This window comes from Jaculus jaculus, chromosome 6 (genome assembly GCF_020740685.1).
Source record: "Jaculus jaculus isolate mJacJac1 chromosome 6, mJacJac1.mat.Y.cur, whole genome shotgun sequence".
Classification (NCBI taxonomy): domain Eukaryota; kingdom Metazoa; phylum Chordata; class Mammalia; order Rodentia; family Dipodidae; genus Jaculus; species Jaculus jaculus.
Window position 1 is genome coordinate 117759160 of NC_059107.1, and position 17387 is coordinate 117776546.

Sequence of the window (17387 nt, forward strand, 5' to 3'; positions counted from 1 at the left end):
AATATTCATAAAATGAGGTAACTCTAGGAATGAAAACATTAAAAATACAGTCTGAGAGATGTTGTGGAAGTTAAAACTGCTGGCCACAAGTATGAAGGGCAGAAAGGGCCCCTGAGACCACTTGAGTTCAATGCTCCAAGACAAACAAACAGCTGGCATGTCTGTAACTCCAGTTCTTTGGGGAGCAGAGAATGGAGAATGTCTTCTGCTCATGAAAATTCCAGCTCTGCTTTCAAGGAGAAAGAATACCTGACTCTCTCCTCTGGCCCCTCAGCCTGCTAGTGAATTTTCACATGCATGTGTCTGCACTACTCACATACCCCACATACATTTAATTACTACAACATAGTATACAAGTATAAACCTATAAATATGTATTATATATTTACATCTAGAGAGAGAATTTTAAGTCAGATTTTTCAGAATTGTCTTTAGGGTTTCTTGAGTTGGATTTCTAATATTAGATAGCTAATTTAATTAGGTTTAAAAGTTGTCATGATTTTATTTCATAAAGTAGTGAGTTGATAGTCCACAGTGTCAACTGTTTCTCAGAATATGCAGTACACATGTATTGGATTCTCTGATTCAGTAAGCTATAAGAAGTAAGGAAGTAACAGCATTTGACACTTTAAATTTGTTGGATAACTAAGAAATATAATGATTTTTGTTGATCTTGCTGTTGTTCAATGTGGTGACAGAATATGGTAAGCTCAAAGGTTATATGTCCCACCACTAGGGTAGTACTCATCACTCACAGCTTCTAAGTATACTGAAAGTGAGAGTTTTCTCTCTTGTAACTATAAGTGCATAATTGTTGGAAGTCAAGTGCAGAACTGAGTTACCTCTCAGTACAACTGGATGGGAAGTGTTAAAACTTCAAAGAAAAGCTAGGCATGGTGGTGCACACCTTTAATCCCAGCACTAGGAAGGCAAAGGCAGGAGATTACCATGAGTTTGAAGCCACCATGAGATTACATTGTTAATTTCAGGTCAGCCTGAGCTAGAGTGAGACCCTACCTCAAAAAACAAACCAAAAAAAAAAAAAAAAAAAAAACCTTCAAAAAATAAGGTTCTGTACACCTAAGAAGGAAGGAGTTATGTGGAAAGACCCTGTACTGATATAGATTATGAGCAAGACAGCATTTTAAATTTAATTTATTTTTTTTTTTTAATTTTTAGTAGGTACTCAGCTTGGGTCTGGCCTACAGAAACATGGATACCACTTTGTTTTCCCTGGAAAGAACATACTTCACACCCTGCCCTGTTTCATCCAAGATGGCTGAAATCAACAACTCCTCAGCAACAACTTCCTACTCCTTCCTCCTCTTTTTCTGTGCTTAGCATACCTGTGGGCTGGTTGTTATTGAGTTAGTTTCTTGAGCCTACCAACTGGTTAAATCTTTCTTTTTATACACTTGAGCCTGACAATGAGGCTCATGCTAACTAGGTGACTCTTACATATTTGAGCCTAAACCATATGCACAAACCTAGTTTTCATTAAGTTCTTGCCTGATCTTTGCTCTTGTCTTTTCCTTTGGCCTTCTGAGCTCTCTCCTTTCCTACTGTGGGAGGGGGGATTTCTAGGTCTCCACGCTCCTCACCAGGCTGGGAAGGGAGAGAACTTCTTTTTGCGTAGGTGCTTTCCTATTTGCTTCCCCAGTTTGTGAGTCCTTTCCCCAGGTTTCTTTTCTGGAGACCTTTATCTATTTAAGGGGCAATCTTCTCCATCTGACCTCCCCCTTTCTAAAGAGGGGAGAGAATTTTTTTTGGCTTCTTGTTTCCTGCTTGTCCACTCTCTTGATTCTAATTCTTCCTAAAATAAATCCCATAATACATTATTCACTTTCTTCTGAGTCAGATTTTGCAATTCTTTGATAACTTGGACAGGGACATGAAAATGGGGGATCATGGGCCTTGGTGGGGGATCTCCTATGCCGTTATGGAGAGCTAACCCCTCTTAAGATCTCTTGCATCAGTCTCTCCACTCCCAGGAGTTGTGGTCCTCACATCAATACTCATGGAAGATTGTCCAAAACCATCACTGAGGATTAATTCTCCACATCCTTGGAAAACTCTAAAGCCTACCATGAGGTATTTGCCATATAAGATAATGATTGGAAAATATATCTTGACTTCTGGTTAAGATGGTGGCAAAGGTACCATGCCAAAGCAGCCTAGGGGGGAAAAAGGCAAAAAGAAAAACAAAAAACAAAAAACATCAAAATATACACTTTTACTAAAAAGTGTTTATAGGAAATTAGAACAGCAGTGGAGTAGGAGAAATCCAGAGCATCTAGAGCCTGCACAGGCCAGCAGAAGCTGCTCCGGTGGGGTAAGTCCACATGCGAGACCATGGCAGCAGGTGATAGCCAGCTACCAGGCTCGGCTTGAGCAGCAGGAAAAGCCAGGTGAGGGTATTTTCCACTCACACCTGAGCACTCCACAAACTCAAGAAATGTGAAGGGAGAACGACAATGAACAACGGAGGAGTAGATCACAAGTTAGAAGAACACGTGGAACAATGGGCAAACTAGAGCAGCATCAGCTCCCTCCCATTCCCCACAGCCAATGCTCAGCCCTTGGGAACACAGCAATGGTCCAGGGACCTGGCCATGCCTACTTGAACTGACAGAGCACCAAAGAGGGATTCAATCAAGAGCGCAGCTGAGACCAAAATCATCCCAAAAGGTAACTGGGATTACACCAGGTCAGTACCCACCTAATATACCTGGTATATATACCTGAACCAGAGTGCTAATTGCACCTTCCATATCAGGATAAATTATATATTAAATTGGATGGATGGTCAAATTTGCCATTCTTAAATAAGCTGTATCTTGCACTGTTATTTGTTGCTTCTTGAATTATAGTGGCTTTGTTTACTCTTCTGTTATACATTAGGGAAGGGTTTCACCTGGTCACAAGCTGTCTTGGAACCTTCTACAGACCAGAAATCTTAACCACCTTGTTGTCAGGATTAAATGAGTAGGTGAGACACCAATCAGCCTAAGGGACATACAGAGAATCTGGTTGTCATAATACCTACTCTTGGATAAATACTCTGGCTGTTTTTCATTGTAAGTGTACATTGTTTAGTTAAATTTCAGAATATGTCTGTATTTTGTTCCACTAAACCAACTTAAATACTCTCATAGCACACACACTCAACAACTAGAGTCACTTTTGTAGATACTTAGAGCCACACTAGTGCCTTAAGCTGCTACCCTGAAGATATATAGCATCAGATTGATTGATACATCTCATAATACCCAGCTAACTGGAAAATTGAATCATTAAATAATCCAAGATGCAAAAATATATACATTATAATATAGAAACGATAAAACTCAAGATAATATTAATCCACCAAAAAGTATTAATGCATCAGAAATGACCTATAGTGAGAACGAGTTAGAGGAAATGCCTGAGATAGATTTCAAAAGAATGATTATAAATATGTTCAAAGAAATCAAAGGAATCAAAGAAGATACAGGACGCCAATTTAATGAATTAAAGAGGTCAATACAAGACATAAATAAGGAAAGAGAAATAATAAATAAAAACCAGTTATAATTACTAGTAATAAAGAACACAGTTAATGAAATAAAAAAAAATACTCTGCAGAAAATCTCATTAGTAGAATGGATGAAGGAGAGGACAGAATATCTAAGCTAGAAGACCAGGTGGCAGATCTAATACAGTCCAACAAAGAGAAAGACAAACTTATAGAAAAGTATGAGAGAGAATTTCAATATATTTGGGACATTATGCAAAGATCAAACATAAGAATTCAGGGCATAGTAGAAGGAGAAGAATTTCACTCCAAAGGCATAGTTGGCATCTTCAACAAAGTCATAGAAGAAAACTTCCCCTAAATTGTGAAAGAGGTGCCAATGAAGATACAGGAAGCCTTTAGAACACCAGCCAGACAAAACCTGGAAAGAACCTCTCCTTGCCATATTATAATCAAACTACCAAACATACAAACCAAAGAAAAAATATTAAAAGCAGTCAGAAAGAAAAATAAAGTTACATAAAAAGGCAATCCTATTAGGATTACAGCATATTGCTCAACACAAACTTTAAAAACCAGAAGGGCTTGGAGTTATTTATTCCCAGTTCTGAAAGATAACAACTGTCAACCAAGATTACTTTATCCTGCAAAGATGGAGAAATAAGGACATTCCATGACAAAAGCAGGCTAAAGGACTATTTGAAGACAAAACCAGCTCTACAGAAAATATTTGAAGGAATCCTCCATGATAAATAAAAAGAAAATCACACATATAAGGAACAGGGAAAAAAAAAAAAAACCCTCAAATACTACTTAACACAAGAGAGCAAAGGTAAAACTGGAAGAACAACAAAATGTCAAAAATGATTACACAACTTTCAATAATATCTCTTAATATCAATGGCCTTAATGCCCCAAGCAAAAGACATAGGTTTGCAGACTGGGTTAAGAAGCAGGATCCTTCAATTTGTTGCCTCCTTGAAACCCACATTTCTACAAAGGATGGACACTATCTTAGGGTGAAAGGTTGGAAAACAGTGTTTCAAGCAAGTGGACCTAGAAAACAGGCAGGGGTTGCTATCCTAATATCTGACAAGGTAGACTTCAGTCCAACATCAGTTAAGAAAGATAAGAAGGCCACTTTGTATTGATTACAGGGACCCTCCAACAGACCATTACAATACTAAATATAATTGCACCTAACATGGCGGCCCCAAATTCATCAAACAAACACTATTAGAACTAAGGTCACAGATAACACCAAACACAGCAGTAGTGGGTGACTTCAGCACCCTACTCTCAATTGACAGGTCATCCCGGGAAAAAATAAACAGAGAGGCATTTGGACTAAATGCTGCAGAATATACATTCTTTTCAGCAGCACATGGAACATTCTCTAAAGTATACCATGTATTAAGACTTAAAGCAAATCTTAACAAATACAGGAAAATTGAAACAATTCCTTGCATTCTATCTGACCACAATGTGTCAGGAGCTGCAGGGGAGCTGCAGGGGAGCTCCAGCTGCTCTTTGACTTCAGGAGCTACAGGTGGTCTTTAATCTCTTATCCTACAGCCTAGGTAAGAAGGCAGCCCAGGTGAAATAAGCCAGGCATCATTTAACATAAGGCAAAGGCACCTGATAGAGGGGCATTACCACATGGCCCTGGGCAAAAGGGCATTGTCTTCTGTATATAAGATTGTGTCTCCTTAATAAACCTGAGCCTTGATCAGAACTTGTCTTGGCTCCATTCCTTGTGTTCTTGTCTCAGATCCATTGCCACTCCCTCCTTCGGGGTCTGTTTCAACCTTCATGCTGCAGGCCGGCACAACAATGGAATCAAACTACAAATCAATAGCAAGAAAGGCTATAGAGCATATACAAATTCATGGAAATTAAACAACACATTACCAAAGGATGAATGGGTCAATGAAGAAATCAAGAGGGAAATCAAAAAAATTATAGAGTCAAAATGATACTGAGCACACAACATACTAAAATCTCTGGGACACAATGAAGGCAGTTCTAAGAGGTAAATTTATCACTTTAAGTGTCTATATTAATAAGTTAGAAAGGTTGCAAGTAAACAACCTAATGCTTCACCTTAAAGCCTTAGAAAAAGAAGAACAAGGAAACCCAAAATAATCAGACAGGAAGAAATAATAAAGATTTGGGCAGAAATTAATGAAATAGAAACTAAATAAGAATCCAAAGAATCAATGAAACAAAGAGTTGGTTCTTTGAAAGGATAAACAAGATTGATAAACCCTTAGCAAATCTGACCAAAAGAAAGACAGAAGAGACACAAATTAATAAAATTAGAGATGAAAAAGGTAACATAACAAAAGATGCCAGAGAAATTCAAAAAAATCATAGGGACATACTATAAAAGCATACACTCCACAAAGTATGAAAATCTGAAAGAAATGGATGATTTCCTTTATCTATATGAAATATCTAAATTAAATCAAGATGAGATTAATCACTTAAATAGACCTATAACAAGCATGGAGATCTGAACAGTTATCAATAATCTCCCAAATAAAAAAAGCCCAGGCCCAGATGGATTGACTGCTGAATTTTACCAGATAGTCAAGTAAGAGTTAACACCATTGCTTATTAAGCTTTTCCATAAAATAGAAAAAGAAGGAATTCTACCAAACTCCTACTATGAAGCTAGCATCACCCAGATACCAAAACCAGGCAAACATAGAACAAAAAAGAAAATTACAGACCTATCTCCCTCATGAACATACATGCAAAAATTCTCATTAAAATATTGGCAAACAGAATACAAGAATATATCAGAAAGATCATTTACCCTGACCAAGTAGGCTTTATCTCAGAGATGCAGGGATTGTTCAATTTATACAAATCTATACATGTAACACATTATATTAATGGACTTAAGGACAAAAACCACATGATCATTTCATTAGATGCAGAGAAAGCATTTGACAAAATCCAACATCCCTTCATAATAAAAGCCTTACAGAGACTGGGAATAGAAGGAACATATCTCAATATAATAAAGGCTATTTATGACAAGCCTACAGCCAACATATTACTAAATGGGGAAAAACTGGAAGCTTTCCACTAAAACCAGGAATGATACAAGGGTATGCACTTTTCCCACTTTTATTTATTTTAGTACTGGAATTCTTAGCCATAGCAATAAGGCAAGAAACACACATAAAAGGCATACAAATTGGAAAGGAAGAGATCAAGTTATCATTATTTACAGATGACATGATTCTACATATAAAGGACCTAACGACTCTACTAGTAAACTGTTAGAGCTGATAAAAACCTACAGCCATGTAGCAGGATACAAAATAAATCCACAGAAATCAGTAGCCTTCATATATGCTAACAACAAACACACAGAGGATGAAATCAGAGAATCACTCCCATTCACAATTGCATCAAAGAAAATAAAGTACCTTGGGATAAACCTAACCAAGGAAGTAAAGGATCTCTACAATGAGAACTTTAAAACACTCAAGCAAGAAATTGCAGAACACATTAGGAAGTGGGAAAAACATCCCTTGTTCCTGGATTGGAAGAATCAATATTGTGAAAATGGCAATCTTACCAAAAGCAATCTACAGATTTAATGCAATCCCCATCAAAATTCCAAAGGCATTCTTCATGGAAATAGAAAAAAAATCCAAAAAAAAAAATTCATTTGGAATCACAAAAAGCCTCAAATATCTAAAATAATACTGAGCAACAAAAGTAAGGCTGGTCGTATCACCATACCTGATTTTATCCTATACTACAGAGCCAGAGTAACAAAAACAGCGTGGTACTGGCACAAAAGCAGACATGTAGATCAATGGAACAGAATAGAAGACCCAAATGCAAGTCTAGGTAGCTATAGCCACCTGATATTCAATAAAAATGACGAAAATACTCATTGGAGAAAAGACAGCTTCTTCAGCAAATGGTGTTGGGAAAACTGGATATGTATCTAGAAGGATGAAAATAGATCCTTTTCTCTCTCCATGCACAAGAATTAACTCCAAAATGGATTAAAGACCTTAACATCAGACTTGAAACTCTGAAACTGCTAGAGGAAAAAGTAGGGGAAACCTTTCAACATATTGTTCTTGGCAAAGACTTTCTGAATACAACTCCAGTTGCTCTGGCAATAAAACCACAGATTAACCACTGGGACCTCATGAAATTACTTTTTTTTTTTTTTTCTGCAAACACACAGTAAAAAAAGCAAAGAGGCAACCTACAGAATGGGAAAAAATCTTTGCCAGCTATATATCTGATAAAGGATTAATATCTAGGATATACAAAGAACTCAAAAAGTTAAATAATAAGGAATCAAACAAGCCAATCAAAAAAATGGGCTTTGGAGCTAAATAGAGCATTCTCAATGGAAGAAATATGAAGGGCATATAAGCATCTAAAAAAATGTTCTACGTCACTAGTCATCAGGGAAATGCAGATTAAAAATACTTTGAGATTCCATCTCACTCCTGTCAGATTGGCTACCATCATGAAAATGAATGATCAAAGATGCTGGCAGGAATGTGGAAAAAGAGGCACTCTTCCACACTTTTTGTGGGAGTGCAATCTGCTCCAGCCATTGTGGACATCAGTGTGGAGGTTCCTAAAACAGCTAAAGATTGATCTACCATATGACTCATATATAGCACTCCTAGGCATATAGCATTCTAAGGACTCATCTCATTTCCTTAGAAATATGTGCTCAACCATGTTTATTGCTGCTCAATTCATAATAGCTGGGAACTGGAACTACCCTAGATATCTCTCAACTGATGAGAGGATAATGAAGATATGGCACATTTATTCAATGGAGTTCTACTTAGTGGTAAAGAAAAATGAAGTTATGAATTTTGCCAAAAAAAATGGATGGATCTGGAAAAGATTATACTAAGTGAGGTAACCCAGGACTAGAAAGCTAAGCACCGCATCTCATACATGGATCCTAGCTACAGATGATTGGCTTTCTGTGTGAGAAGGAAAAAACTCAGTAGTAGAGGCCAGTAAACTAAATAAGAGATACAAAGGGAAGAGAAAGGAAGGGAGGAGGGTACTTAATAGGCCGATATTGTATATATGTAAGTAGAAGAATAGATTAATGGGGGTGAAAAGGCCCAAAGTGAGGTCAGGGGAGGAGACTGAGTAAAGGAAAGGTGGAGGGAGGGCTAATCAAAATCTAAGAGGATATAAATAATTCATATGAATCCTCTGGTTTTGGACAATGGAACACTCAGGAGCTGTAGATCATTGCTAGAAATTTTTCAGGGCCAGGGATGGGATACCTTCCAATGAGTTGTTTTCCAGGGAGGTCCATGATTCCCCCAAAACATTATAGGCAATTGCTGAGGCCCTTGGTTTCCCACCAGGAATCAATGATAAGACCCTATTGCTGAAGAATCTACATACTTGGGCTGCAAGGCCACTGTGAAATACTGTTGGAACTGAGCTGATAACCTCCCCCATGAAGACCTGCTGACAGAAAGCTGGATGAAGCCATTCTACATGCAGTTCAATGGGAGAAAGAGATACCAACAGTGAAGATACTCAACAGTGGACACTGCAAGCCTTATATTTGGCCATCCAGGCCAAATGAGCCAACAGGTGCAATAGTGGCAGGTGTGTCATGGTGGAAACCAGCTGCCCTCCAATTGGACTGGAGGTCTGCTCCAAGGGAGGGAATACTTCCCTGATACTGAAAACTTAAAACAGGTTAGTCATGAGCCCTAGGGGTGTAACATCTGCTGATTTCTGGATAAGTGTATATACTATGCTTACCAAACTGCCCAGTAAGCACTTCTCTTAATATTCGTACCCTTATATTAATGCTACTCTCATTTTGGGTAGAGAATCCTTCTCTTTTCAGATGACAGTGACCTTGGGATGACTCAGAAGGTATCATGGTGCTGGAAAGAAGTGACTAGAATACCGAGTAACATCTCAATCACACCTTCCAAGGCTCAGGGTCCAATGTGGAAGAGGTTGCAGAAAGAATGTAAGAGCTAAAGGAAGGATAAGACTCCTTACAATGTGCTCCCTCCAGACATAAAATGGCCTGGATATCCATGACCTCATAATGCCTGACACTACCTACACAAGACCGTCATAAGAAGAGGGAAAGACATGACCTCAAAATAAAAGAGAGCCTTATTGAGATGGGGAGGAGATATGATGGATAATGGAATTCCTGCAGACATAAAATGGCCTCGATATCCATGACCTCATAGTGCCTGACAGTACCTACACAAGACCATCATAAGTGGAGAAAGAGATCATGACATCAGAATAAAAGAGAGACTTATTGAGATGGGGAGGACATATGATGGAGGATGGAATTTCAAAGGCGAAAAGGGGGGGAAGGAAGGTATTACCATGGGATAATTTTGATAATCATGAAAAAAAAAATTGTTTGTTTGTTTTGAGGTAGGGTCTCACTCTAGCCCAGGCTGACCTGGAATTCACTCTGTAGTCTCGGGGTGACCTTGAACTCACAGTGATCCTCCTTCTTCTGCCTCCTGAGTGCTGGGATTAATTGTGTGTGCCACCATGCCCGGCATGAAAAATGTTTAAAAAAAATTAATTTAATTTAATTAAAAAAAAGAAATATATATCTTCATCCCTCTTTGGTTCAAATCCTATAATAAGATACAAGTTTCAGCAGGTCCCTAAAATGTAAAGGTAAATTCTGAAGTATGTACTACTCTCTAAAATAACTATCTTGAGTTTTCTAATTTGTAGGAGTATCCTATCAGGAATATATAAATGAAGGTGTAGTAAGGGGGTGAAAAAATGGTAACAGTAACATAAAACAGGATGTTTTTTATCTATTAATATGGGCCTATTAAGCAGAAATTCTGTATTTGAATTTTCAGCTGGAAAATTAGAAAGGGCCCTAAATGTCTAAGTATTTGGCTGAATAAAATCATGGATTGAATGATAACTAATGATAAACAAGCCATAAATGTCAATGTCTCTTGGCATAATGTGAAAGAAAAGATTCAAAAAATTACAGTGACTTGGAATGTTAGGATATATTGATTATTTAAAACTTATTTACCTAGTATGGGAGGGTCCATAAAATGAGTCCTTCATAAATACTTTGCAATGTAAATATGTGAAGTAAGCACCATAATCCTTAAAGGTTCATTAATTGCTTTACTCTGTACACCAGATCTAACAGTGGGACACACCATCACTCATTTGGAAAACCTAAATGCAGAGAGGAGGATGAATCGTAGAGCGGCAAAAATTAAATGGCAAAACCCAGCCACCAACAGCAAGGTGAGAGTGAATTGTGACTATAGACAACAGAATCAAAGCAGGCATCAGAATATTTTGACCCCCAGTAACCAATGACATTAAGTTAATCATGATGCCTTAGACTGAAAGTGGATAGAAGGACAAGCAAATCCTGACTTTATCTGTTTAAATAGAAAACCTCCAGGTCAGTTGGACAAAAGTGTAATGTTAAGCATAAATTCACAAGATACAGCCAATAGGTCAACTCTCAGGCTTGAGCCCATTATAGACATAGAACATCTTAAATAAAAGGGAAGGGAGTATTGGGGTGATGGAGAAGTAGATAAAGTATTTGTCATTTAAGCGTGAGGATCAGAGTTCAGATCTCTAAAACCCACCTAAATATTATGTGGACATCGTGACCTTCCTGTAATGACAGCACTGGAAAGGCTGAGACAGGTGCTTCACTCAGTAAGGTGGCTAGCTAGTCCAGACAAATTTGCATACCCTGGGCTCAAGTGAGAGATGCTATCACAGTACATAAAGTGAAGTTCAAACCAGAGAGATGACTTAGCGGTTAAGGGGCTTGCCTGGGTAACCTAAAAATCCAGGTTCAAATTCCCAGTACACACTTAATCCATATACATAAAGGTGGCATATGCATCTAGAGTTTGTTTGCAGTGGATGGAGGCCATAGCCTGCCCATTCCCTCTCCACCCCCACCCCCCGGCCAGGTCTTTCTCTCTCTCTCTGTAGTAAACAAATAAAAATTTGAAAAAAAATATTTAAAGTGTAGCTCAAAAAGAAATGATACCTGATGTTACCACTGGTCTCACACCTGCATCTACATACCTACACACATCATACATGCATTCCTGGACAGGAAATATATTTTTTTAAGCACAGCAGAAAGGGACAATGACCACAAGGATCTGATACACTGCTGAAAATTTCTGTGGCTGATTTTTGTATTAGGTTTCTCAAAAGAGCTTTTTGGCCTTGAGGAAGGAGTGATGATAAAGCATTTTGGAGATTACTAAATGCCATGTGCAGACATTGACTCCAGAGAACTGAAAACCTGTCTGTAGCCTTCCAGTCAGAGTAAGTTCTCATGGAGAACAGGTGATCCATGCAGTTTCAGTGCAGCTCTGCCTCACAGTGGGCTGAGTGTATTCCCAAAACTGTCCTGTGGTTATTTCCCCAGATTCAGAATGAATCATTGGAATAGACATCTTCAGATGCTGACAGAATCCGCACATCAATTCCCTGAACCATGGAGTAAGGACTAAGGTGATGGAAGAGACAATATGGAAGCAATTAAACTGTCTCAATTTAGGAAAAGACTAAATCAAAAGGAAAAAAAAAAACATAAACCTCCTGGAGGGAATGTAGAGATGAGTGTCCTCACAAATAAGCTGAAAGATGTGACCTGGCAATTCCCACCACATCCCCTTTCAGCTCCCCCATTTGGCTGATGCAGGAGCAGATACATCCTGGAGAAGGAAAATAGCTTATTCTCAATAAGCTTAACCAAGTAGTGGATTCCAAAGGCAGCTGTTGGACCAGATGTGTTTCCATTGCTTGAGAAAATTAGCATATCCCCTGATATCTGTTAAACAGCTACTGCTCTGGACATTCTCTTTTATGCCATAATTCTTCAGAAGCCCACCAGAAGCTATTTCTTACTTCTTGCCAGGCCATAAATATCCCTTCACTCTCCTACCCCATGGGTATATCGACATTCTGGCTCTGTCATAATTTAGTTCACAGGGACACTTTGTTGACAGAACCTAGCATGCAATAAGTAACAACTACACGAAATCTATTAGAAAGATAGTATGTGACAGTTGAGAAGCAAATCCAACAAAAACCAGAATATTCCACCTCAATGGAATATCTGAGGCCAGTTGCATGAGGATTGTTGAAATCACTTGTCTAAGGTAAAATGAGTTATTATATGGCCCCTCATTGCAATCAAGAGTCACAATACCATTGAGCTAATTTGGAGTTTTTAATTTTTTAAATTTTTTTATTAAGTAGAAAGTTGTGTGGACACATCATATGTTAATACTATCTTTTCCTCCTCGCTGACCCCATTCTGTTGAGGGTCTTCCTAATGGGATCTCTGGCATTCCCCTTCAGTTTGTGGGTTATGAGATGTCAGAGCATCATTCAGTCATTGTAAGGGGCGGGGGCAGTGCTCTGGGCATTCTCTTCCATTCTGTTCTTACAATCTTCTGCCTCTTCTTCCACAAAATTCTCTGAGACATAGTGTGTGTGTGTTATGTCTACTTTAGTATTGTGCTCTCAACAGGTTCTGGGTTGCTGCTTTGGTGGGCTTTGAGTGTCCTCAATATCTCCATCACCTTGGCATTGGTTGACAGGCTCACTATTGAAGCAGCACTCTTGCTCATCTCACCAGTTCCTCTGTGGTTTAACCTGGTCCCTGATTGATGTCCAACAGGTGGTTTATCTCCTCAGTACTAGCTGCCTTCTGAAAAAGGAAAAAAAAAAATCAAACGATTCTCCAATGGAGAATAAGGGTAGAATAGGTTCAGTGGGATAAGAATTATCAATTAAGAGAGCTTTTGATGGGTTTAGCCTCTATTTTGGCTAAGGATGAGTGGGATCTTCTTGTTAGAGTCCATGATTTTAGTCTCCATAGGATTCTGACTTTGTTCCCAGTTCCATCTATGGTTTCCTCTCCACACAGTAGATGTCTTAGCCAATCAGTGAGCCATTGGTTCCCTACCTAGGCTGAGTGCCACCATTTGGATTTTTGATACGTGTTTCTCATCTAGTTTCCTATTACTCATTTACCAAAACTAGCTTTGAGGGGATCTAGAATGAGAGAAAGCTGTTCATCCAGTCCAGTAGACTATAAGCTGCTCTTCCAGCTAAGCCTTTGGTTCCAGCATATTAAGTTGTGTTTGAAGCTTTGGTTCTAAAAATGTTATTAACTGATACAGATACTGTTTAGAACATTCTCCATGTCCCTACCTGTAAAACACTGCAGTGTAGTTTTTTTTTTTTTAATTTGTTTTGAATCAAAAACTCTGCTATTATCAGCAAATCACTATCCTCCTTTTGAGACAGGCCTTCATCTGTTACTAGAAGCTGAATGTTTGGCAAGCATCAATACATTCTTGTGAGACATATACTGCCAGTCACAGACTGGGTTTTATCTTATCTACTAACTATAATGTTGACATTGGGAGAGAACACATCACTCTCAAATGGAAGTGGTCTGAGTGTAATTCAGCTGAGCAGAACTGAAAGGCACAACTAAGTTACACAAAGAAGTGGTTCAAAACCTCTGTCAGACTTCCTTCTCGGTTCTCAGCTGCAGCTGTGACTTCTTGGGGTTTTTCTTAAAATCATGGGACACAAGAAGAGATCATGGTATCTTGGTTTGCAGTTATTTTCTCAGTGTATGTGAGCAATGGCTAGTAGATAGCTACAGAACTGCAGCCCCTTTCTGATACATCTGTAAATGCCACTGTTGAGGAGAAGTTCTTCCAGTAGGCAGAACTTTAGTCAATAAATCTACTTTCTAGAGTTTTTGGAAAACAAAAAATGATCAGATATGTAATTATACAAAAATGCATTGTAACCACAAACTTGAAGAGTGTAAACCTGATTAAAAAAATAACTTTGTCTGGAGAGAGGGCTTAGTGGTTAAGGCATTTGCCTGCAAAGCCAAAGGTCCCAGGTTCAATTCCCCAGGACCCATGGAAGCCAGATATGCACAAGGGGCACATGAATCTGGAGTTCATTTACAGTGGCCAGAGGCTCTGGCATGGCCATTCTCTGTCTGTCTCTCTTCTATCTATCTCTCTCTGCTTGTAAATAAATTAACAAAATTTAAAAACTAATAATAACTTTTGTAAAGTGATATATAGGAAAATACATGAGGATATTTGTGTTTGATGTGAATATGAATGATGTGAATTACTCAAGAAAGACAGGTTTCAATAGGCAAGTTTATAAGTTGAAAACTGTGGACACAAATCAGCCTCTTTTGTTAGCAAACATGTTATCAATCAAAGGGCTCATTGACAAGGAAACCATGTTGTCAGCAACTGAGTATATACAAGGACCCATAAAAAGATTTCTAGTAGTCACATATGTGAACTTGGACTCATTTCTTATTGTCCAATCAGCCAATAGCAGAGACCAATGCAAAGCCCTCAGTATATCACATTCATTGGGTGATTAGTCAGCTTAGCTGGGGAAGATTAATTACAATGAACCACTGCTAGCATGGAAGGGCAGCATTTTGTCTTTATTGCCCTAGACAATTGCAATGGGTATGAACTTGCTTTCTCTATAGACAATGGTTCTGCCCAAACTAAATCTGTGGAATTATAGACTGCTTCTCTCAAATAAACTTACATTACAGCCAAAGAAATGTGATAATGGGCCAATATCATGTAGTTCACTGATCTTAGCTGTGCACTATGTCATACTGAAGCTTTTAGCTTTTGAAAACAAAGGAATATACTTTGGAAGACTCAGGGACAGTGTGAGATAAGTGACAATACTTTTTAAAAATTATTTTTCTTTACTTGAGAGAGAGAGAGAGAGAACTAGGAGGGGGAGGAGGGAGAGAATGGGTATGCCAGGGCCTCCAGCTACTACAAACGAACTCCAGATGCATGTGCCCTCTTGTGCATCTGGTTTATGTGGGTCCTGGGGAATCAAACCTGGGTCCTTTGGGTCTGTAGGCAAGTGCCATAACCACTAAGCAATCACTCCAGCCCAACAATACTTTTTATTGGGGGTTATATATGGTGTTAGGGAAGGCTGTATATGCTACATACTAAAATTATATTACATATATATTTATATACATATATATATATATATATATATATATATATATAACATATGCTATCTATATTAATATGTATAATATAACATATACTAAAAGTAACACTAGTATTCTGCAATTAATAATGAGAAAATGTATACCCAGAAGACAGGAAATCCCTTAGTCCTTATCTAGGTACTATTTTTCCCTATGATTAAGGTCTGTGGAAATCAACAACACCATTCAAGCAAGACCAAAGATGGCTAAGATATTTGGGAATGAACTTTAGTTTCACTCTACTAGATTAAGACAATTAGCTACTTTTTTTCTGAAGGCAAAAGGAAAGCAAAAATGGGAAGTGAAGATATAAAATTGCAATTATGACCACACTGTAAGTTAGAAAAATCTAATGGGTAATCATTATGAAAAGTTTCATTTGTTATGAATTCATTTCCCTGTTTATATACATATATAGTAGGACCTCTAGCTCCATTAAGCAAAAATATGTCTGTGCTGAGCAAACACTTTTTTCCTTTTCATCCTCCCTAGACAATATAGTATAACAACTTCTTACACAGCACTTATGCTACATTAGATATTATAAGTAATATGCAGGTACTATGGGAATCAGGGTATATGAAATGGCATATGGAGACTATGTCAGGTACAACAACACTTCATATAAAGGATTTAGTAAGAACGGGTATTGGTAAACATGAGAATTACAGAACCAGATCCACTCAAATACTGAAATACTGATAAACAACCATATTAAACAAGTTTAGCTTTTTTCTTTCTTTTTTTTTTTTTTGAAGTAAGTCAGTTTATTAAAATAATTGACTTAGGCATCTGCAATGGTGACTTCAACCTCCACTCCTGGCTCAATGCTGATGGAAGTAATCTGTTTAACAATCTCAGAGGGACTGTGTACATCAATGAGTCGCTTGTGGATTCTCATCTGGAAGGGATCCCATGTTTTGGAACCTTCACCACAAGGTGTTTTCCTTGTAGTTATTCTCAGTGTCTTGGTGGGCATGCGAACTGGTCCTTTCACTTTGAGGTTCTTGTCCTTGGCTCCTCTGATCAAGTCAGCACACACCTTCTCCAGGGACTTCACGTTGCGGCTGGTGAGGGTGATCCGGATTCTGTGGACGGCCACCTCCGGTTCCACAGGCGTCTTTCCGGTATCCTTAAAGGCCATGGCTGCGGCGCGGCTTCCTGACCGACTTGTCCCTCGGCGAGAGCGAACAGCTGGGAGTCAGGAGCGGGAGCAGACAGAAGCTCTGCTGCACCCACAGCCGCCTCTCTGAAAGGAATTTTTCTTTAAATTTGATGCCATGTAACATACACTACCTTAAGAGGTTCTTGAGTTTGCTAATTTTAAATCACAGTATTCAGTTTGGATACATAGGAAAACAGTAGCATCACTCATGAACTGTACTCTTCTGAGGAAGGAATTAGCAATTTTCTGGGAAGGTGGAATAGTCTACACCATGTTAGGTGGAAACATGAATTATGATCATGCTTCATCTTTATTTCTGGTCTAAGTTGATTTAGCTTGGTATATGGAAGCCACATTGAGAGAACGTGTGTCAATTTCAGTGGGCTACAGGATACCAAAGAGTTGGTAAAATATGGCTTCTGAGCTTATCACCAATGGCATCTCCACAATAGTTTAGATTCTGTTTCAATAGTGAGTAAAAGTGATTCATAGTGTGAGCAGCCATCAGCCAACACTTTGCCTGCTAGAACAAAATAGTATAGGAAAAAATGGATATTCTCCCCACCCCCCCTCTCTTTTTT

At 38.4% G+C, this 17387-nt stretch overlaps 1 protein-coding gene across 1 annotated transcript; it reads right to left on the minus strand.

Moving 5' to 3' along the window:
- Positions 1–16388: 16388 nt before the first annotated feature.
- On the minus strand, positions 16389–16848 carry LOC101616359 (40S ribosomal protein S20-like). Its single transcript, XM_045153078.1, has one exon. The coding sequence runs from the start codon at positions 16783–16785 to the stop codon at positions 16426–16428; it is 360 nt and encodes a 119-aa protein (XP_045009013.1). The 5' UTR covers positions 16786–16848; the 3' UTR covers positions 16389–16425.
- Between the last annotated feature and the right edge of the window lie 539 nt (positions 16849–17387).